The sequence below is a fragment of the Colius striatus genome, chromosome 21 (genome assembly GCF_028858725.1).
Source record: "Colius striatus isolate bColStr4 chromosome 21, bColStr4.1.hap1, whole genome shotgun sequence".
NCBI classification, from domain to species: Eukaryota; Metazoa; Chordata; class Aves; order Coliiformes; family Coliidae; genus Colius; species Colius striatus.
Window position 1 is genome coordinate 8,358,566 of NC_084779.1, and position 23,806 is coordinate 8,382,371.

A 23,806-nucleotide genomic window follows, 5' to 3' on the forward strand; every position below is an offset into this window, starting at 1 on the left:
CTCTCTCTCCCTGCATGACTGATGCTGTTTTTCTGCCTCCAGAACAGATAAAAACAATGACTTCCCTCTTTATCAATCTTGTCAAGACCGTAATCTCCTGCTGATACAGGAAGTGCCTCACTGCATGTGCCTGAGAAACACCTCTCCACATTCATGGATTTCCAGTTGCCACCCTAATACAAGTAAGAATCAAAAACCAGTCCCACTTGTTACACTTCTTACTGTTCAGGAGGAATATGGTCCTTCTTTCCAGAAGATGTTGATTCATTTTGAGGAAAGCAGTTTGATTGGAAAACTTAAAAGTTTCTACTTGCTTCAGTTTCCCTGGAGAAGGCAGAAGAAGGTGTTTGACAGACAAGCACGCTGCTGCAGCACTGCATTTCAAGCCAAGTCATTAGGTATATGTGCAGCCCAGAGGAACATATTCTGTTTTCTGTAGGGTCCTCCTGAAGTCAAACACCCCTTAAGCCTTTACTAGGCCTTTACTGTGTACTTTACTACACATTGACAAAGATGGTGTTGTCCACAACTACAAGTGGAGACACTAGGGAAAAATTTCTCTTGTTTTTCTATGAAATACTTCCACCCTGACTGTTTGGGGAGGTCTGGGCCATTGCAGCTGCTGCCTGCACCCAAGCCACCAGTGCTTCCAGCATTTAGGAATACAGCCTTATGGAATTCTGTTATTGCCTATGATCAGAACACACCCCACCACCATAACAAGCAGCTAAAAGATATCAAAACTGCAACTCCAGCTACTAGTTGGTTCTTGGTAGAAGTGGCAGCTGGTTGCTCTGGGACCTTTGCTTGGCAGCAGTCACTCAAATTACTGTAATGATGGAGGAAGTTGGGTCAAGAGCTTTCATAACTGCCCCAACTTTGAAAACAGTCTGATGAGCAAAGAAAAAGAGTAGGAAGATTCCTTCTCACTGAATTCCTCTTTGTTATCATGTGTTATCAGTCACATGGACACCTAGAGAGGATTATGCAGCTATGGAATGGTTTTAAGTAACAAGAAGCACAGGTTCAACAGGCGACATGAAAAGTAAAATGGCCAAACCTTGTTCTTGTCTCTAGCAAGGGTTAGCAAGTGAAAGAATTATCACTGAAGGTTTTTCTTGCTTAAGTGCTATTCAAGTATGAAATAGTATGTTCTTGTTCCAAAGAGAATGTAGATGGAAGAGTCATTCTTATGTCTAGGTCACCACAACAAATTCTTATCACATACTAGCTGATTACAAAGAGCACCAAATAGTCACCTTTGTTCAGTTGGGTTTTGTTTTGTTGATAAACCTGAAATCTTGATGGAAGAATTTCAAAAGGAAGTGTCTGGGTCCTGATTTGCTGATGAGGGTCATATGGAGCCCTCAACAAGAGGTGACCCAAGCTAAGGCCAATGGGGAAGAGAGAGATGAATCCTTGGAAAAATCTATGAGAAGGGAAAACTCAAATGTAATTCTGAAAACAGAAACAAAGAACAGTTGATGTGATCAGTGAAAGCAGTCTAGAATTCAAAAGCTTCAATGCAAGATGGGATTAATTCTGAATATCAGCCTTACATCACACCCCTCTGTCAAAAACAGAAATGAAAAGAGACCAGTCTCTGCCAACTCTTGGTTCATTTGCATTAGAATTCTCTCTACCCCAGCATTATTAACATTCTTCTTCTCGTATTCAGCTCCCTTGTATTTTGCAGATGCTCAGATCACAGATGCATTTGAAAACCTTCCTATTCAAAACCTTTGTTCTAGTTCTCAGAAAGCCCCAGAAAGGTGATGAAGAAATCTTTTCCCTGGCATAAAAGGAAATATACCTACCAAACACCCTGTATTAAAAGAACAGCTCCCTCTATAGTTAAATGATCCTTTTCTTCATAGAAAAGAGGAAGGGAATTATTCAGATAAAAGAATGACACCCTCAAGAGACCTGCACCTGCATTTACAACAGCTTGGGGAAAATTACTGGTCCTATGCTTAGAGTGACTGTGGGCCCAGGGAAATCCATCCTCTACCCAAAACATTTGCACTAGAAGTACCAGAAACAAGCCCTGGTCTGCTCTTGTAGGAGTGAGTTCTTATCATTACTAACTAGCTACACTCAGGCACCCACTGCCCTTGGCTGCTGTTCCTCTGCCACCCTGCTCCAAACCCTGCACCGGGCTGGGCTCGGAGCGCTGAAGCCCAGAAACCAGGACGGGCTGCTGTGGGAATTGCAGCGGTGCCCTCTAGCGACCATCACACTCTGCAAAGCTCTTGATTGCACTTAACTAAGCTCAGAAGGCTCACCGGTTCAAGCACAAAAGGTGAACTTGTAAAGTCATTTCTGTGTCTGTCCCAGACAATTCCCTTTCAAGTGGTTTTTAGGTCAGAGCAGTTTGGATCTCACTTTGCTGTTCCATTACACATTGGCTGTAAAGACTGAGAGTACAGAAGGAATAGTATCACATCATCCCTCATGCCAGTAAATCCACGTAGGAGATGCAGGAAAACAGCATGTTTTGCCATGGCATCTAAGAGACAGAAGGATGCAGAGTCTGTATTGCAGGTTTCACAGGAGAAGATCATCTGTACCAGTGTTCCCCAACAGCAGAGGGTGTATGTCCCCAAGCCACTATGAAATACACAGTCTCTGGACATGTGCAGTGGGGAATATTTCCTGGTATAAATCACATAGTGGAGGAAAAATCTCTCACTATTTAATTCTATTCATAGAGTTTTGCCACGTATTCTACTTTTCAAGATGGAAAACAACCTGCTGAAGCAATGTGATAAACAATAGAGATGATCTTGGAGAACCTGAAGACCTGTAATAGCCCACTGAACTGAATGTAAGCCTGGGTACCCTTTGTGTGTTACTAGTTTGTCCTGGTTGCAATGTTTTTAGAGGATCCTCTCCTCTAAAATGGGATGTCAGCCCCTCTCAGAATTAGTGAGAGGAACCTGTTGTGGAAGAAGGTCCACCTCTCTCCAGAGTGAGCAATACAGGAGGTTCAGACCTAGAGAAGCTTTGGCTTTCTGGGTGAGCAGCCTAGAGAATGGAAAAGCCTGGTGTTACAGAGAACCTCACCCTGCAGAGCTTTCCTCAGAAAAGTCTGAACAAGAGGTTTGGAGGAGAACCCATCACACCCTCTCTGCAGCATAAGATTCTTCTTTGTAAAATGGAGCAGGAGAAAAAAAGTTAGGCTTTCTCCAGGGACAAACCAGAGTAAGAGGTAAATCCCAGATGCCCTGACAAAGCCTCTTGCTCTTGCAAAGCATTTTGGGTCACTGGGACAAGTTCCCAGCTGCAGCTGGGCACCCACAGCAGGTGGCAGCAGCAGCCACAGCCTGGCACTCCCACACCAGCACACCCAGCACATCCCAGGCAAAGCCAAACCTGGTTCTCTCGTGCAGCACCTCACATACAGTGGACTGAGCATGATTTTCAACTCATCACATGGAGAGATCTTGCAGGGGATGGTGTGGAGGCCAATGCCTCAGTTACATGGATTGAAGAGGCCGTGTCTCGCCGTGCTGTGTGTGGGTAGGAGTGTGCAGCACATGGGTCTGCAGGAATGCCTTACCTCAGAGACCCTTGCAGAATTGACAGCTTCATGTTAATCACATCCAAACTGCTATTTTTCTCCACATTTTAAACCACATTCACCTAACCTGGTCAATTGTATGACACGAGATCACAAGGTAAGAGTTTAAGTTTCAGCTCTGTTTTAACATACACCCATAAACACCCTCTGCTCACCCTCCCCTCCAGCAGGACAGCAGCTATAAATGCTCCTGCCTTGGGCAATTACATTAGCAGTGTGAAGCTGCAGGGGGACAAGATATAATTGTACTTGGTTATGCCTATAACATAAGGGCAATCAAAATCCACAGCCAAAAACTTGTGGTGACCTTGAGGGTCTTGTGCCCTTTCATCTCTTACACTTGTTTCCTTTCAGGAAATTCGTGCATGTTCTGTCAAACCCCACACTAACACCAACACTTCAGATGCCAACATAAGTGGCCAGAAATCCCATTTAGGTATAATTAGCATGTTAGTTTTACAGTTAGCACAGAAGTCAGACCCCAAATGTCAGAAGAGCCTAAGAAAAGGAGTATTTGATGTTCACATATGGCATAATCTTCAATTCCCAGCAGCTGAAGTGTCTCTACCTGACCACTCATGCAAGCAAAGCTCCTAAATAATGCATGGCACTGCTATGGATTAGTTCTTAATGCATGTGCTTTCCATCACAGTCAAGAGTCCTTTCAGTCAGCAACAGGGCAGGCAGCCATTCTGAAAAGGGTGGGATACAAATTAGAGCTGCTTGCAGACTCTGAGCAGTGGATCCTAAGTAGCACAGGACTAATAATGAAAGTTGTTGGCTTTGTGATGTGAAAAGGAGATGGGAGAAGAGGGAAGATCCAAGTAACTTTCAGATATGATGCAGCTTTTCAGAGAGCCCAAACAATATGGTCTGATCTTCATGGAGCTGTATTTCCATACTGCAAAGCATTAAAGCATCTCAAACAATATCAAGAACAACAGGGCTATCAAGTGAGTAGGAGGAATGGGCTCATAAATCCCTGTGATGCAGGTGCAGAGGATGTCCTGGGAAGAACTCAAACACAGCTCCTGAGATTATCTCTCCGCTAGAATAAACTGTAAAATTGAGACTATTTGTGCTTTATCTTATCTGGCTTAGGCCCAACTGTATCACAGCTGACATTTCCCCACCAGAATGAGAGGGTCAGAGTAATCCCACCCTGACCCTGTTGCCATCATCCTTCGCTGCCCACTGGGGTGACTGTGCATGGTGGGACGCGCTGCCCAGCGGCACCAGCCCGAGCAAGCGGGTGTGGGAGAGGATGAGCAAAGGCAAGGGAACACACTGCAGGTCAGGAGCCAGCCTGTGTTCCAACTCAGCCACTCCATGACCTGCACAAGCATCTCCATGCCACAGACTCCCTGTGTGCAAAATGGAGGAAACTCCTTCCTCACACGAGTGGGATCCAATCTGCTGGGAGGTTTTTGTCTTGTTAGCCAAGACACAATGCAGGCACTGTCCTACCAAGCTGACAGAGTAGCTCCAAAGGGCATATACATGTTTGGCAAGGGATTTCCCATTTGATTGCTTTTGAAAATAAAGATTCAGATGAGGCTTCTTAGCAAACAAACTGCAAAGAAAGGCAATCTGCCTGCTATCCCTACTGCTAGTGCTCACCACCCCAGATGGAAACGGTAAAGCATTAGAAACAAGTTACTGACAGAAGTTAAACCATTCAGAAGCAGTCTGAGGACAGGAAGGTTTTCAAGTTCTTAGCAGCTGTACTGCTTACCTTCACTGCACATTTTCCATCCAGCAAATTTTAATTGATGCTGATTGAAGAGCAAAGAACCAACAGAGTAATTTGGAACCTAAGGGGTGAGGATACAGCTGCCACACTGTAATGCAGGCTTAAGAGCTTTAATTTATGTTTTCAGTAGAGAAGGAGAAGCTATCCCTGTTCATTTCATCTCAACAGCTTGGTGAGGAACTTTCACTTTGACCAGGATGAGAGCTGTGGTCAGAGACTGCCCGGCTCCAATCTAGTATTTCTGGTTAAGTTACTCTGTGTAGAGAACTGTGACAGGCTTCAAAGAACAAGAGTGAACCTTTTGCTTATGAAAGTTTAACCTCCAATTCCGATAAGCTGTTCCTTGAAGCCTATCTGTAATTGCTCCATTTCCTCTCACCATGTCTGATGCTATCACTTGATTGAAGTAACCCATGGGAGGAGGAAGATAGAACTGCTCAACAGAGGTGGTTTTAATTCCAGTGTCGATTCTTAGAGCTGCCACTGACTCGAGCCTGGCCAACACAGACCACTCATGTTCCTCCGTGCTGAATGTTCCTCAGCTCTTTGGCCTTCCTTTAGGATTCAGTAACACCCCATTACCCTGGGAAACGCCTTCACTTTACTTGAGTACTTATTGATAGTGCTCAGATCCCTGCTAAGCAAAGAACAGTTGCTTATACGGCTCTCATGCTCTACAAGTAAACTTGGAGGGGCCAGAGGGAAGGTGGAACTGCTGCTCCTAAGCTGAGACGAGACCCCTTATGACTCCTCCATCTATTTTTTGTTGTTTTCAGGAAGAAGCAGCTGGAGTGAAAGGGAGTGCTAAATGCTTTAACATAAAACCACAAAGCAATGTAAGGTTGAACTTTCAATGGCCTTCAGCTCCAGCAAACACCACCAACTTGTCATTTTCATTTCTGCAGCCAGAAGGTGGGATGAACTTTGTCTTCCCAAGCCCTTCTGAAAAAGATATGGTGAGGTGAAATACTATTGGAAGAGTTTCCCATTCCCAAGCTTTCTGTACTTGATGCAAGTGAATGCATGAAAGATCCATGGTCTCAGTTTAATTTGTTATAAGCAAGTATATAAGACCACTTCATCCACTAATGTTCTCTGGGTACTAACATGATATTCTGAGCACTTTCAGTGAATTAGAGAACAGTGTGAAAAACCCTTGCCATTATAATACTTGAGTAGTTTTACATGTCAGCTGCTGTCTACCACTTCCTCTAAAACCTTGTCTTGTTTCCATTGGATTAAGCACAAGCTTCAGGGAACTAAGGATTAAACACGATTATTCCCCATTGGACCTTGTTTCAGCTTATTTATGTCACAGAAAGTAAATCACTAAAAAATGATACGGAACTGTGGTGAAAAATCAATGAAAGTTTAGATAAATATATGCAGTCCCATATTATCACAGCATGACTCACTCTGCCAAGCACCAGCCAGTGCAGGAAAGGATCTGCTGCTGCCTACTTGCTCCTCACTCAGCCTGAGTCCTTATTCTGCAAGGGGCAGAACCTGAATATTAGAAGTCTCTAGATCTTAAAATATGTTTGCTTTTGTAAACAAGGACTTGGAATTCATGTGATGCTTCTGTCAAACATAATACTTCCTGCAGAAAGGTACTTCACTACACTACTAGATAGAAGCAGATATGATTAGAGTCTGATCTTGCATAAATACCTTGTCAATCAAAACATCTTCATTAGAAACCCCAGATCACAATTCCTACTTAAAAGCAGAGGAGGAAAGCTGAAGAGAGCAAGTGCTTGGGATCAGAGCTGAGTCAGGGTGTGTCAGGTGTTGGGAGGGATTTCAGAAATGGGGCAAGGAGGAAGTCCAGGGAATTATTGAGGCTCTTCATCACCTCCATCCATTATTTTCTGAATGAGAGTTGGTCTTAAAGCTGGCTAAGAGACCCTACTGCAGTTAGCCCTGGCTGATTTTAACCTCTGCACTGCTGCCATCTGAAGTTCTTCAACAAGAAATTAGAAAAGAAAAATCCCTGTAAAAGCAGACATGAGGAATCCCAGCATCCCAAAGCTTCTTAAGTCTTATGGAAAAACCAAAACATCTTCAATGGGCTCTGAAGACACGTGAAGGAGGGGTTACATTTGCTAGGAACACACATTGCAGCCAAATTCAGCACAAGCTTGCCCTATACATTCTCTTTGCACTGACCACCTACCTTGTGTTTCTACCCGATGGAGCTGCACTGTCTGTACTGTTACACACAATTGCCATGAGAACTCAGCATTGTATATTTGAGTAGTTCATCCCTTGTAACAGATGTGTTCTCCCTTTTCTATTTTACCACTTAAAAACCTGTTACATCAAATGAAAGTTTTCATTCCCCACTTGCAGCTCCACACACATCACCTCTCCCGGTCAAGCACGTCTCACTGCTCTCAGCTCAAGCAAATGGCTTATGAATCATTAAAAAAGGATTCTCTTTGTTCTATTTTATGACCAAATTGACTTGGTTTAAGCCTGGAATTACTTGAATGAATACTTTGCAGGCCCTGTATTTCTGAAAGGTGAGTTTTTGGCAGCAAGCTCTCAGCAATGAGGAGCTCACCCAGCTTTTATTCACGTTTCTCTGGCTTCTGTTTTCCCCATTTAAGTGACATAGGAGGCGATTTCTGCATATACAGTCTGTGCTACCATCCCATATACACTTCCAGAATACTCCTTGAAGGCTTTGAAGTGTTGGCATTTGAAGAAAAGGCGAAGCAGACAGTTTCACACTGATTCAACTTGGCCTTCTGTTAAATGAAGGTGCTTTGGACGGGCCCAGATTCCTGGAGGGGATGTGCTCCGGCCTGGGCCCCACAGTGAGGGTTTAGGAATCACCACAGGGAATGTGAGCTCGAGCTTTCCTCCTTCCACTGATTTAACTCAAAAGTACTACACGAGGAAAATTCTCCCTGGTGTTAAACATGCCCAGGCTGCAAACTGAACAGGCAGCAAAGTACAGACCTAAACATGAGCCAGAGATCTGCCAGTCATTACTGTCCTCTGGCAGCAAACAGGAACTGCAGATTGTCTGAACTGTGTTTCCTGGAGAGACTGTTCAACACAAGCAGGCCTGGAACAACATGAGAATCAAGGCCTTCATTTTCTCAGCCCAAGTGAGTGACAGAGCAGGCCCATGGATTTTGATGTACCAGCAGATCAGGTTTCACAAGAACAGTAAGAGAACAACAGACAACATCCAGCAATGCTACAGAGAAGACCAGGAGACAGAGCAGGGATTTAACTTGTCAGGTACACTGGAGCAAAGTAATAACATTGACATCAGCACATAACACAGCTAGAAAGCAGCACATCTGACAGGAGGCCAGCAGCTGCCACTGAGGACGTGAGATGTCTGCTCCCATCACTGAGCACACAGAGCAGGGGTGAGAAGGGAACGGGCTAAGCATCCCTGCTCTACAATGAAACTAAAATCTATTGTTTAGTCCTCCTAAACTTTCTCCAGCTCTTCTTCCCTTCTCACAGAACCCTACATGAGAAAGTCAGCTCCTTGCATAGACCTTGGTCTGTAACATAGGAAGTGACCAATTCAGCTCAGATGCATTGAGCAGCCTGATGTTTAACACAGAAGCAGACTTTCTAAAGATTAGATGAAGACAAACAAAGCATCACTGAGCAAAAATAGCCAACTGCTGCTACAACTTGTTCATTAGTCAGTTCTTTTATTCTTTCCCCTCAGCTCTGAATTCATGGTTACACCTACACTGAGAAGTGTTAATCAAAACACCATACGGGATCCTCATTTGTTTCAGACCAAGTTACACAAAACTTTGCAAGGGTGAGAGGTTTTATTATTCTCTATTTACTCTGCCACTTCCCAGAAACCAGATCATTCTATTTTTAGCTTACAGGGCATTATCCAACTATAATTTTAAGTACGTTTCACAGCTCATTTAAAACACACACTCCAGAGAGCTTAATGGTCAGAAGTTACCATGCCCAGATCAGACCTTTTCTTCTACTAGCAGCAAAACCTCAGATCTTTTACAACACATTGAATTCACTGAGAAATTAAAGGCCACAAGGGGCATAGAAAATGTTTTAATTAGAAGTCATAACTATAGGTGGAGATGGAGAAAGCTCTTATCTCCTCCTTCACTTAATTCCTTCCCCCAAACTCCATGAGAGGACTCCAATCCCGTAGAAGTCCATTCTGTCACCGTGTCACACTTTCCAAGCCAGGAGCAGACAACTGGAACTCCTTTTGCCACCTCCACACCACCTCATGGATATCAAATGATACCAGGATTACCTCAGATCCATTGGTCTTGTCCACCTTTGTAATCTACTATGCTTCAGAAAAGTTTTACTCCATTCTCCTCTGCAGAGACACCACTCCTCACTCCCTTCATGGATCTAATTCTTACTCCTGGGCTCCTGAGTATGTAACTGCCAAGTGCTGCCACTAAGACCAAGTAGAGACAAATGGTTCTCACATATTGGTGTTTTCAGTTTATGAAACCTTGCTTTACAAGTTGAAAGACCAAGACTTCAGTGCTTCTCATTTGGCATACTCATTCTGCTTCAGTTACAGTTTTCTGAACAACTAAGCATCCAGAGACAAGCATTTATATACAGTTTTAACAGAAACATTGTCTGTAATTAATGAGGCATTTGCAACTCTTTGCATTTCAAATACATTGCACTACACATTAGTCTCTCGACACAAGGAGTTACTGTCTTGGCAGGTATATTCTGTCATCAGCAAAGGCATTTTCAGCACAGGCAGGAAGCTGTAATTCAACATATGGGTATAGATTAAGGAAGGTAAGACAGATTATGCCTGCACTGATTTTACTACAGTCACATATGAAACCTCTGTTGAAATAAAAGTGTACTATGTGAGTGGAAAGAGAAACAGCTATAGCATTTGGAACTGAAAAAGACTGATCTGGAATTCCCAAGTTTAAGCATTTCCAGCCATGAGCTACTTACCAGTATTCTGCAGGCCAAGAACACAACGCTCACAGTTAAGGGCTGCTAGTTCAGTCATGTCACCATCATATTTTCCATACTCCCAGCTTGAAAACTCCTTCATTGAGGCTGAGAATTTCCATGTTTGGTATGAAACCAAGCCACAGCACTGGCATTTCTCTTGGTTGATGCAAAATGAGGAAAATCTACTTTTGTTTAGGTCAGAACAAAAGAGATTTTGCCTCTTAAAAATACAAAAGAAAACCCTCAAATGGGCCAACACCAAGTTGTTAAACCAATTGCCTTTCAACACTTCTCATCCCAAGAATTTGCTTCTGAGGGTATGAAGCCTTTTCTCCCAGGTACAATTCTGCCTTGTGGAGCCATTTTTCTTACTGAGTATTAAAATGCAACTACTTACCCTTCTCAGTACCTACAGTAAGGACAGCTAAGAATGACACAGAGCTTATTTGGCCAGATCCTCAAATGGCAACAACACAAGATGTTCCACTCAATTCTTTTCCCTATTGAAGGACACAAAAGTTTTACAAGAAGTTACTAAACACTTTGATTTCCTGCTTGAGATGTTACACTTTTATATCCCACAAAGCATTTCTGTGATGGGGAGAAAGCACAGTAGCTGCTTTCATTTGGAGCTTGAGCTAAGAGAGCTACCAGCAATTTTTGATTAAGCTTTAGCAGCTCTAGGAAATCCAGAAATATCCATTAGTTAAGAATGGAAGCAGCAACATGCCTGTGGCAACTAAGTGCCACACACTTGCTGTTCAGTGTTGGCATATTCTGCACTTTACAGGTACGTTTTCAGACGCTCCTGGAGCCAATCTCCCGTAACAAAAATCATGAGGGTTGTAGTTCACCTTGCAAGTGTGTTTTAAAACAAAGCCCACGCCCCTTCCCATGAATACACACTGACACACTAACACCCTGCATCCTCTGCCCAATTAGCCATCCAAAACACACGAAGCACTTTAAGATACCGGACAACTGGTTCTGGGGCAGCATACACTTCCTCCAGATGTTTATTTCATAACTCAAATCCTGCCAGAAGCCTTTCTGGGGGTTGACCAATAAGCTGCAAAACAGATCAGTCAAAATTCATGTCAAACTGCTTTATTACATCTTAAATAACATTACATTTTAATATAGTATCTATCTTGCATCCAGCTTTCTTGAAGTACACTGACTTTAAAATTAAATACAAAAGGTGAAGAGGGATACAGGGCGTGGAGAAAGCTCTACAGAGTAGTTTCATGAAAGAGAGTAAGAGGGAATTCATCTTTTATGCCAAATCCAGGCCTAACGCACAATTACAGCACATTTTTGTACAGAATGTTGCAGAAAAAACAAAATGGAGAGAAGCTACTACTGCTGCTAGGAAGGAGCATTTCTGGATACAGTGAGAAGATAGGAAAGTTTAACAGAACAATCTGCTGTCCAAACACTGCTGCTTTTAACATTTTATTTGAAAAGAAAGCCAGGAAAACCTGCTCATTACAAAAATGACTCTGATCAGATGCAAAGGACTCATCCTACAAGAGGAACTGGCTGTGAGGAACTGATTTATAAAGAAGATGGTCTAGGTTCCCTCCTCCCACACCCCAGAATCTTTTGACAGCGATTGTTTGAACAGGCTGTTTCTTTAAAATAAAAAACCCAAAAGTGACTTCTCACGCTACTCCCAAACGTGCATAGCTGTGTACTGGAGTTCCTCAGAGACTTATGCACAGAGTAGCAACAATAAATGAATACAGCGACAATGGTTACAGGTTTTAAACAGGTTATTTCTCCAAAGAAAAGACATCTAAGGACTTAGTCCAATATGCACTTTTTAGCATTTCTACAGCATGCGATTCTAAGAGTAAACCCACCCAATATGGCAAACAATCAAAAAAGGTTGGTTTGTGGTTTTTTTTGTTTAACTTAGAAAGTTCAAGATCATTATTTTCAAAACATTGATTTGTACATCATTTCATACACAAAGAATTGACTCAATACCCAAGTGTAGGATAGGTCTCTTTTGAAAACAGAGATTCCTGGTTGTCGAGACTTATAGGATAGTGTTAGGATATAGAAACTGCCCTTTCAAGTGGACAAAACCAAAACAGATTAAAAAAAACCCAACAAATCAGTGTGGTGAAAAAGGAGGGGGCAGGAGGGACCAAAGATTGCCTTTGTTATCCATAAAAGGTGAAAGGATTCTTTAAACAAGCATTCATTACCTTTTACAGCATGTGCTTGGTTACCTTACTGCTTAACATTATCCTATATATGCCAAGTTTTGTGCAACAATTATCTGTGATACTAGAAAACAAACAAAATAAAAAAATTAGGGACTAAATTTACAGCGTTATCACCCCCAGAGGCTCTGGGCTGGGACTCCCTTGTCTTGCTCATTGAAATACAGAAAGAAATGTCTTTAAAAAGGAAACTTGAAAAAAATCCCACTACAAACATGACTTTAAAATTTGCAAGTGTGTGAGAGAAAGTCCTTAACTTGGACTTGGAAACTACAGTGAAAGCTAACTGTTTCACGACTATGCTCGAGTTGATTTTCTGGTCATGCTTTTATGATAGTGTTTCAGTTTTAAATTCTCAAGACAGAAGAAAAAAAATCAAAAGAAATGGTCCCAAAAGGAATGCACAATTTCATTTTGCTTACAACACAGAAATTCTTCTTGGAAAGGTAATTGTGCTCTTCATTTCAGCAACAGGAGACGGAGAAGATCTTGCCCTTTGACGTGGGGAGGATGGGGTCCGAGTTAGTATGGTTGGATTGAATATGCTATCAATTTGAATTTTCAACCGTTGGAAACTTCTTCCAGTCGTGGAGTCCGATGCAGTTCTGACACACAGAAACACTTAGTGAGAGTTGGACTTTGATAAACTGTCATCAAGTGTCAAGCTTTGCTCTCACTACCCACCGATGCATCCTTTAGCTACCACCTCACCACTTTCGAGGCCCTTTATTGCCTAACCCAGATTCTAAAGACCATGCAGGCATCCCAGCCAGCAACGTGAAGTACAGAAGTAGATCATCACAAAGAATTCACTGCATACATCAAACAGCCTTCCAGAAAAAACTGGCTTTTGTTCCCTCAGTGACTTTCCCAATCTGAACCATAAACATGCAGCATCAGGGAAAATAAGCACTGTCGAGACTTGGGAAAACGCACCCTGGATACCAAACAAGGACAGCCTTGATTAGTTGGATACCTACCTACTTCAGTTCCAGATCTTGAGGAAGCTGTCCCACGATCCTGTTGCCACTGCCATACCATCATCAGTCACACCTAAGCAACTGACACGGTTATCATGACCAGCAAGGACACCTATGAAGAAGATGATGTAACAAACAGACTGTGTTACTCTGATGATTTCATATTTCACCTCCAGTAACAGAGGCACTCATGTTTGCATTAACCAGCTACACATCCAAACATCCTGAGCAAACATCGTTGGAACTTGCTTTTGGGTTTATAAGCACAAGTCCAGCTGTAACTGGGTGGGTTTGCAAGGGGGTAATTCAGCAAATGCAAGACTCAAACATTTTCCTTGTGTACATTATGACTTTTACTGATTTCTCAGGAGTTGTGAAGTCACAGCCCCAAAAATTCTGCTGTGTCATAGCAATAAAGATAATGTAAACAAACACAGTATGTGTAGTATTACCCTGCATTGCATAGCTCTCAGTATTTGTCAATATGGACATCTCCTACAACTCTATTACAGTACCATAAAAAAGAAAGAACTGAGGCACTAACAACACAATGAAGGGGCCCAATGCTTTCCTCTATCCCTTTTAATGTAAGGGTTTCAAGGAGGTAAAAAACCCCTACCTATATTCAAGCTCTTTCCAGTCCAGATCACTGAGCTAAAATATCCCTGATAGATTTAAAATTGATCTTCCTACATCAGTTACACTGCTCATCAGACTCTCCTCATCCAGGCTTTGTGCTCTTCCCCTCCATTTACTACTCTCCAATACAGAACATGAATCAACTCAGTTTTAGTTCTTACACAACCTCATGCTTTAAAATTGGCATTTAACTGTTAATTCAGTGTAAAAAAATGACTGCTTCATACACAAGGATCCTTGATGTTGGAAGTAGCAACATTACTGATGGACTTTATAATAGCAATGAGATGGTTCCCTTCGCTCTTTAGCAGTATTCCAGTTTATTTGTTAGCACCATCAAGCTGCTTTCATCACTGATTATCTTAACACAGGCTGTCACTGAAGTTGGGACAAGGAATGATAACAGCTCTGTGCAGGTGACAGCTCACACAGTCAGTATACCACAGCGGGTTTAGAACATTTAAAATCAAGACACTTTACCTGCTCTATCGGCTTTCAGCGTGTCCCAGACATTGCAGTTGAAGTCATCATAACCAGCTAGGAGTAGACGTCCACTCTTGGAAAATGCTACAGAGGTGATGCCACAGATGATGTTATCGTGTGAATAAACCATCAGTTCCTGATCAGCCCGAAGATCAAAAAGCCTGCACGTAGCATCATCCGAGCCTGTGGCAAACGCGTTCCCATTCGGGAAGAACTTCAACAGAGGAAGGGAGGGAGGAAAGGAAAAGAGACACCATTTCAGATTTGGTTCTTGTTTCTCATTGAATATACCACTTTGTACAGACCAAGTGGAAAAAGAAAGCAGCAAAGTACACCCCTGCCCATTACTGGTACAGGGGAAAACCCACAGAAGTAATTAAGAGCATGTGAAGAGCAGCCACTGTCACATTGACCACAAGGAATCTGAGGTTGTACAGAGCTCAGTGAGTATTAAAGAAAGGATGCCACAGTACCACATCACACACTCCATGCAGAACAGGATGAGACACCAGAGACACACAAGAATACACATTCAAATGGCACGTCCTCCTTCCAAGCTGGTACATACACAGATGGCATTGATGTCCGACTCGTGGCCAGTGAAGGTTTGCCGACACATTCCTTCTCTAACATCCCACAGTTTGGCAGAGGCATCGCAGGCACCAGAAACGAAACACCGGGCATCGGGAGCAAGAGACAAACTCATGACATCTCCAGTGTGCCCAGTAAATGTAGTTGTCTGCTGACCAGTTTCTATGTCCCAGAGAGCGCTTGAAAGAATAACGGAAAAGGTAAAAATCAACACATTTGTGCTCCGTTACAAGGTCTAGGCAGCAATTCTTGATTCCATCTGTTACTTTGAAGCTTGGCTGAGTTGATGTCAAGGACAAACTGCTATCCAGACAACTGTGGAGTTGCTGCAGTACCTCCTGAACCAGCTATATTCTCTCATTAAAAAAAATTCACCTAATCCTGCTGGCTGTAGCTGTTGGGGTCAGCTTGGTTTAAAACACCCTCAACACCCGTTTGGAAAGACTCTTGTGTAAAAGCAAATGTACATATTCAACAGCTCCTCTGAACCACTGGACTAAGGGATGGGCAAAGAGACTGGTGCTATGAAGGAGAGATGCTCGTGAGACCACCTTTCCTTTAACAACTGCTGCTTGGGGGAGCTACAATGCTTTAAAAAAAGGTATAATAGAAGAAGCTCTGACAAAAGACTGAGGTCTTTTTCTTGTTCAGAAGCCAGTATTTATTAAGACACACACCTACGTTCTCCTCAGAAAACCCATCTACTGTCACTGTGGAATATTTTCAAGCAGCTTTTCTGAACAGCAACTTCAACTAAATTCTGTGTTAGAAAAATCCAAATATGACTTTTGAAGTAATAAATGCTGATTACCAAATGAGTTTGGGAAAAGTCATTAGTCTAATACACTTACTTCTGAAAGCCAAATAGTGATAGTAAAATAAAGTGTTCTCATGCCACCTTAACTCAGAGAATTAGGTCAGGCTCCTCAGAACATGAGAAGCACTCAACAGCCAAGGCTAACAGACTTAAAAGTACAAGTTCCCCATTACTAGTAAAAACATGATATATGAACAATAAGTAATCACATTTAGTCTTGTGGATGACTCAGGTTTACAAAGAATAAAGTTTCCTTCTAACAGAGCACAGCTGTGAGAAGCCATCACTACCCACCGTGCCTGCACCGGGCTGCTTACCAAGTGGTGTCGCCAGAGCTGGTAACGATTTGATTATCATCCAAGAAACGACAGCATGACAAGTATCCTGCAAACACAGATCCAAGTTGGTGAATAAGTCCAGAGGTTACTCTTCACATTCCACACTAGCTTGTTTATACGCTGCTTCCTCCTCTCCCGAGGATGCAGCAAGAGCTACTACATGAGCCTGAAGTACAACACTGACAATTTTTAGGTAGGAACCTCCAATGTTTTGGACAAAATTAGTTTGGCTCTTTACAGACCATATCCAGTTTAACCACTTCACTGATAGCACAGCAAGTCGCCCTAAACAGAAGGAAATAAGCTTCAGCAGCTTAACCAAACAGGGCAGACACTGTTTTGGAAATAACTCGCCAATTTTCATCTTCATAGAGCACAGGGAGGAGGCTGAAAAGTAAGAGGCAAGAGTGTGGAATCCAGTGGCCAAGCTGGACAGAAGTATAGGTAACCCTGCTCTGTACACACTGAACTAAATGTGGATCTGTATGTCACTGCATCCAGGAGAGAAACAAGCTGCTTATGGCCTCCACTGTATCATACAACTACTGAGGAAAGCAAATAACTACATTCTTGGTCAGTCCAAAGAACAGAGCTTATACACTGCATGCAGCAGCAGCAACTGTGTCATCTGAATGCTCTGAAGCATCTTCCTGCTGAAGTATCACATGCCAAACTATCAATGTAACAACTCTGATGGCAAAATTAGTCTGTCCTGCCAGTCACCTCTATTTCACAAAGCACAAACATCATCTGAAAATCCCAACTTCAGCAAAATATGAGAACCTTTAAACACCAGCTTCCAGCTACAGGCCTTGCTCGGTTCTGTAACAGAAAAGCAGCTGATTGAAACTGTCTCTTTGAGAGGACTCCACACAAACTGGTCAGGTCTCAGATGTACTCCTGTGTCCTTTGCATTAGAGCAAAATTCTGCTTCTCATGTTACATCAAAATCTGTTTTCCCAGCTATACCATTTCTAACCATAAAGACCATTAAGCAGCTAAAAATATCACTGAAATAACGCTCTTTTATTGATAAAGCATTTCTCAGTATCTTGATACATACACACACAGCCACAAACTGAAAGCCCAAGCTGCCTGTGTCCAAACATCATTCCAACTTCCTCTGTGCCCTGAAGGGCAGGCAGGAGGCTGAGGAAGAGGAGAAGCCTACCTTCTTAGAAATCACTTCCCTGGTTACATTGCAACCACTATCTGAAGCTCAAATCAAGATTGCATTCTCACATCCTTAACTCTTCCTCTACATTAACCATGCATTGTAAAACTAAACCAAACCTTGAAGGCATTTCAATAGCATAAGCACACTTTAACTCACACGTCGCTTGCCCTGTATAAAAATCTGCTAGCACTTTAGAGAGGAAGTACATTACTGAATAGCCAATGTTTTAGTTCTCAGAGTTCAAGAAACCACACACCCAGCTTTCCTCTGAAAAACTTCCCATCCCATGCACAACAAATAAAACACAGTCAGTCCATTGTCAGACAACACACCAAACCAGCTCACATTTTCTGGGTTACTACTGCTTGCAAGGTGCTCATCTCTATTACATGTATGTTCTTTAGGAAGTGAGTGTATCTTCAGCCACTGAATTTGCTTTTAAAGGTACTTTGTGTCAATGAGCCTCTTGGTTTGTTAGAAAGGAAAATTTCTACTCATCCCCCATACTTGAAACAGTAACTGAGCACCACAGGGACTTTGTTGCTTCAACAACTGACACCCATTGCCTACAACCCTTCTTACCTAACAAAATGAACTAGAAACTACCTTGCTCTTGTCCTCAGCCATCACTCACCTGTGTGACCAGCTAGTTCACGGCTGACACGTACATTCCCTTCACGAGTTTTCAAGTTGTAAATAGAGCAGATGTTATCGAGACCACCGCAAGCCACGTAATTTCCAGAGGGAGCATATGCACAAGTCATGACCCAAGAGGAACGCAGGGGAATAGCATGCACCTGAAACACACACATTCATGTATTTCATCTGAACAACAACTGATTCAATCACTTACCATCAGCAAGTTTTTCACCTGTTTCTCAAGACATACACCTTTTTGTCACAGGGACACGAAGCACACGGTGAGAAGTCTTCAGCTGGGTATCTACACAACTAGCCTGTGTTTCCTTGGCATTCTGTGCTCAAAGGACTTGATTTGTAAAGTTATTGAAGCTAAACTGCAGCAATCAGCAGGTAAAACAAACCAATGCCCTGACCACACAACCAGCTCATTTTTGGGAATCTTCTACTAAGGAACTAATCAGAACATTCACCTTGAGCCATTTTATTTAATCATTGGGAAAAGGGCACAGGGTGTGCTGCAACTGCCAAAAACATCCAAGTACTTCTGCATTACTGCTTTGGGAGCTACCTAGTCAAACTTAGCACTGTTTCAGCTTCAAGCTGGTATCTATCTATAATTCCAGAGGTGGTGTGGTTTGGTTTTGGGGGGGGTTGTTTGGGGTTTTTTACTTATTTTGAGGCAGGGTGGTGGTGATGGATTTTTTGTTTCTCACTTCAGTTGCTTAGGGGTGTGTGGGGGGATGTTTTTGCAGCTGAAGATTTCCATTTCTCATTCTATTAAAAGCCTTAGCAGCCTAGTGACAAACTCTGATTCCATCCCCCACAGATAAGAAAGCTGCTCTCTGCCTCCTGATGATGTTATGGATTAATTATCATTCATACAAGAACTGAAGATACTCATATGGAAATCACAGTATACAGTGATTATTTTACCATCTTTGGTAAATGCAGCCAAAAATCATGGCAGGTAACATTCTCTTCCTTTGTACTGAATTCCACAGCAACACAGCAGTTAGTCTTACCTTGTTTGTAGTATAGCTGTCCCAAATTATAAGTTTGCCATCCTGGGAGGCACTAACTAGAAGCCTAGAGAAGAAACAAGAAGTAAAACAATCACTGCAGGAAGACAAGAAGGAACATCTTTGTGATGGCATTTGTCTCCATTCTAAAGGCCAAAGTATTTGAAACCATTCAAGCACAGTGAGGCACTACCCAAGTCAGTTATTAGCACAGTAATTTTTCAAGGACTGGATTTCAGTGCCAGACAGGATGGGAATGTGTGCTGGAACATATGCATGTTAACACATTCTGGCTTCAGGAAGAACTGCAGTCACGTAACTAATGCTGCAACTCTGAAAACTGAGGAAGAAAATGTGCATGGCATCAGTGCCTCTGTGCTCCAGCTACAGGCTTCAGGCTCATTGAGTTTGGCATCAGTAGTCAAGGGGAAGCGCTTAAGTGCAAGAGACAACTGATAATGAAATCTACTCTATCTCCAGAGTTCCTCAGAATTCATGTGGTACCACAACTGTATTTTTCAGGCAAGTAGACAAACACTGGTATTTTGGCACCAAATTTAGATTTGGATGACAAAAATGTTGACATGAGGAGGAAAAAAAAAGGTGTTTCAAAGTGTTTCTGAATTCTCCTGTCTGAGTTCTCTTGGAATTAGTGGTTCCCAGTGGCAGGAACAGGTAAAACAAGAGTCCTGTTCACTTTGGAAAGAACAGTGAAGCCATTTGATGTGCTTTCAACCACTGGCACCCACCTGGAATCAGTCCCCCAGTGCATTGCATAAATTTTCGCCAGGTGCCCCCGGAGTGTTCTTCTAGTGCGCATTTGAATTCTCCCCACTGGGTCAATGTTGGCTGTGATCTGAAACAGGAATGGTGATGTACACTGAATTTTCCACTCCATAGTTCCACAAGTAACACACACATCATACACAATTGCACTTACATCGACATCTCAATGCAAATCAAAGGCCCAAGTTTGAATATTGACTCGTTTTTAAAAAACTGCCTAATCAGTTCATGCAGCACATCTTTATCATGAGAACTGTCCATCACATCTATAAAGACTCTCAGAATTTACTTTGTTTAGGTCACATCTTCTTAGACTTGTAAGATTTCACGCCTTGGATCTGAGTTCTCTACACCTGTATAGACCAATGTAGTAAACTCTTTTTCCCTCCCTGCAGGGTAGGTGTGGGAAGGTATACCAGGCTTTAAACGTGTCTCTGCTTCAGAAGGATTGATTAATAACTTGCTTTCAGATCCAAATGACCTTCCCTTCCAAGTATAGGATTATTAAATTCATAGTATTCCTGATTTAACTTCTTGAAGATAAAAGTAGTCCCCAGAATAAGCAAAGGGCAAAGCGAGGAACTAATCCGCTTCTTTGCCCTGATGCTGTTAAATTGACCACAATTAAGTCCTCCAGTCCAGAGAGAAGGAACAGTTAGAAAAGAAAACACAAGAAAAAAAAACAAGCAGCACAAAACAGAACAACACACTTGCACTGTGTACTTCCACTTCAAACACTCACAGTTCACATTAAACTCTTCAATGCTTACCTGAGCCAGGGTGGCATCCGCACATGCTTTCCTGGCATCCTGCAACACGAAGTTCAGAGACATCAGAAGCAGCTCTGTATACTGTTTTCATACTCTATCTCTGTTTTCTCAAGTTGGCCCTCAAAACAAGGTTCTACTTATCATCCAGAGAGGACCCATCCTGACTGCAGCATGAGCACAGCATGTGGTCAGAACCCAGGGAGCACCCTGAGCGTTCAACTCAGTAGTTCTCTTCCCCTTTTGAGTGAAAGGCAACGTGACTTTCACCAGGAAGACAGCCAAGCAATGGAAAGGCTTGTTCAGACAGGCTGTGTCATCCTCCACTCTTGGAGGTTTTCAAGACCCAACTGGACAAAGCCCTGAATAACTCCATAGCTGACCTTCCATTTCAAGCAGGAGGTTGCTTGACAGTGGTTATGGTCTGGCTCAGAAAAACTTCAGCAAGCATTCATTGTGATCTAATCCATATGCTGTTACTTGTGGAACATCTTTTAAGCAGCATTAAAGACAAAAAAGTCATTTCCTAAAGCAGTGACATGTGCTTGCCCTTTCCAAATATCCACAACATCAACTCTGACATTGTCAAAACGTTTCATTTCTGTCCATCTTCTCCTCAAACTGCACAAATGAGCACTGATGTGCACTGGGACTGGAAGATCTGGTGACACAATACGTACTCTGATTTGGTTTTTCAGTTGCTCAGCCTCCTGGCGTAACTGGTCAAGCTCACTCATTTTCCTGTGCTAAAGGTGTGCTTCACTGCCACCTCTGAAACAACCAGAAATCTGAAACACAAGTGATAATAAAGAAAATTAGTAGAAGTCACAGCTTGAAATGACTAGATAAGTCCTTTCAACTATCTCAAACAGCACTTGAAGAGAAGGCAGATGAGTTTATTGGCAGTTTGTCTCCCTGTACTCAGCAGTGCTGAGGCTGCACCTCAAATACTGTCTTCACTTTTGGGCCCCTCACTGCTAGAGGGACACTGAGGGGCTGGAGCATGTCCAGAGTCAGGCATCAGAGCTGGAGCACAAGGGTGCTGGGGAGGGACTGAGGGAATGGGGACGTTCAGCCTGGAGAAGAGGAGGCTGAGGGGAGATGGGAGCACTCTGACACTCCCTGACAGGAGGCTGCAGTGAGCTGGGGGTCAGTCTCTGCTCCCAAGTAACAAGACACGAGAAAACAGCCTCAAGTTGCATCAGGGGAGTTTACATTAGATATTAGGAAAAATTTCTTCACCAAAAGGCTTATCAAGCATTGGAACAGCCTCCCAGGGAAGTGGAGTCACCAGGTCTGGAGATTCAAAAGACTTGTCGCTTAGATCTGAAGTCTTTGAACCAAAACCAATCTGTGCTTCTGGAAGTACTGGTATACAGGTGAAAACACTTCTCTGAGATCTCCTCAGAGTAGGGTGTTATCACATACCAATATGCTCAGCTTTTTTCCAGCCACAGTAAATGAAATACGCTCTGGACTCATCCCTTTGCTCCAGGCCTCTCTGCTGCATATTTTTCATTAGTGTTTTTCCTGATTCAGTTTTGTATAAACTCACATTTCCCAAGAGTGAACCAGGAGATAACGTTAGACGTGAAAGTCAGAACCTCTCTGTAGGTCTTAAGAATAAAGAACCCTCCTGTCTAAGAATAAGCACCTTAAATATTCACAGACTGACAGAAGCACTTAGAGAATGCTGTCAAATGACCTATTATGAATGCTATCTAACATGGCAGCTATGAGAAATGCTGTTCTGATAGCTGGATAAAAGGAGATTACTCACAAACGTTGCTCAGGATTTTGCTGCTTAATTGCTAAAATGTCTCCCTGAGATTTTCAGAATGGATCCTAACATTAACGTGTTGTCAGAGTAAAACCAGCACCTTCTCAATGTTAGGTTGAGGGAAGCAGTTCAAGAACCTGCTGCCAAGAGGCATTTTCTCCCTCTAAGACTCTATTTTCCTAGCATCAATAAGCACCAAATTGCTGACATATATCCATCTGTCTGCTCTGCTCCGGAGCCAGCAAGACAGAGGCTCAATAAAACTTCACTAGCACTGACACGCTCTGCTGTTGCCCGCAGAGTGCCTCAACTACTGGACTGGTTTCCAATATAACCAGTATGTACATTTTTTTCATTAAGAAAACATCTTTAACAGTCACTCTCCCAGAAAGGTTTAGTTGGCATTGCCATTTGCATTCCATACCTAAAACACAGCTGCTCTTGGATTTAAGATCTCTGCAGCTGATACTAACAAAGAAACGTGCCGATGAAGTTTCTCTTTTACCACAGAACAAGATAATTGATTCTCTTTCAAATGCTACATAGAGAACTGGAGCTTCTTTACAAACACAGTACTGTGTTTTTAGGACATTTTATTAGCCAGAATTGATCCTTTACTATTTAATACAGCAAATGCTTTGCTAGCAGTTTTACTTATTAGTCTGTTAATATTTAATCAGCTTATTTATCTTTGCAAGCACACAGGGGCTGGGCTTTTTTTAACTCCAGCCCTTCCCAAGGAGAAAGAGGAGGAGAACTTCCACATCTTTATCCAGTTACAGAGAACATGTTCTGAAAGCAAATTGAAGCAGCAGACCAATCATCACTGTCTAAAGAAGTTTCAGGAGTTATTAAGACTTTAGCATCACCTTAACATTGCTATCCCACATAACCAGACTTATCTCTGCTCTCCTGGTAGTGGCTGGTATTCCAAACTGAGAACCTCAAGGAGTAAGTATCAGATCTTGTCATATCATCATTTAAACACTTACACTCTGCTCTGAAATCCAAAACATTTTAGAAAAATTCTTTTCATTAGCTTCTGTCTCAAAGCCTCCATTCACACACCTTCAAAGCCCTTTCACTTGATCGTGAAACTAGGCATCTCCTTTCTCTCTTCGGGTTGCAGGGTCATCTTTAAGCCCCTTTAAGATTGCTTGTTCAGCTTAGTCCAAAATCCAGTTAAGACAAAATCCATCAAGAGTGTATTCTCATCCTATAACCACCTTTTCTTCTGAATGCTCTTTTGTTTCTC

General features: G+C 42.5%; 1 protein-coding gene across 6 annotated transcripts in view; it reads right to left on the bottom strand.

Moving 5' to 3' along the window:
* Nucleotides 1–11,389: 11,389 nt before the first annotated feature.
* GNB1 (G protein subunit beta 1) overlaps nt 11,390–23,806 on the bottom strand; it is a 35,911-nt gene continuing 23,494 nt past the window's right edge. For all 6 annotated transcript variants that reach the window (XM_062012894.1, XM_062012888.1, XM_062012890.1 and 3 more), the window contains 10 exons: nt 21,452–21,559; nt 20,775–20,813; nt 19,968–20,074; nt 19,222–19,285; nt 18,192–18,354; nt 16,360–16,426; nt 15,203–15,404; nt 14,632–14,848; nt 13,513–13,624; nt 11,390–13,137 (listed from right to left, as the gene is read on the bottom strand). In XM_062012894.1, coding sequence (XP_061868878.1) covers nt 13,518–13,624; nt 14,632–14,848; nt 15,203–15,404; nt 16,360–16,426; nt 18,192–18,354; nt 19,222–19,285; nt 19,968–20,074; nt 20,775–20,813; nt 21,452–21,508 — 1,023 coding nt within the window. In that variant the 5' untranslated portion in view covers nt 21,509–21,559 and the 3' untranslated portion in view covers nt 11,390–13,137; nt 13,513–13,517. The remainder of the gene's footprint in view (nt 13,138–13,512; nt 13,625–14,631; nt 14,849–15,202; nt 15,405–16,359; nt 16,427–18,191; nt 18,355–19,221; nt 19,286–19,967; nt 20,075–20,774; nt 20,814–21,451; nt 21,560–23,806) is intronic.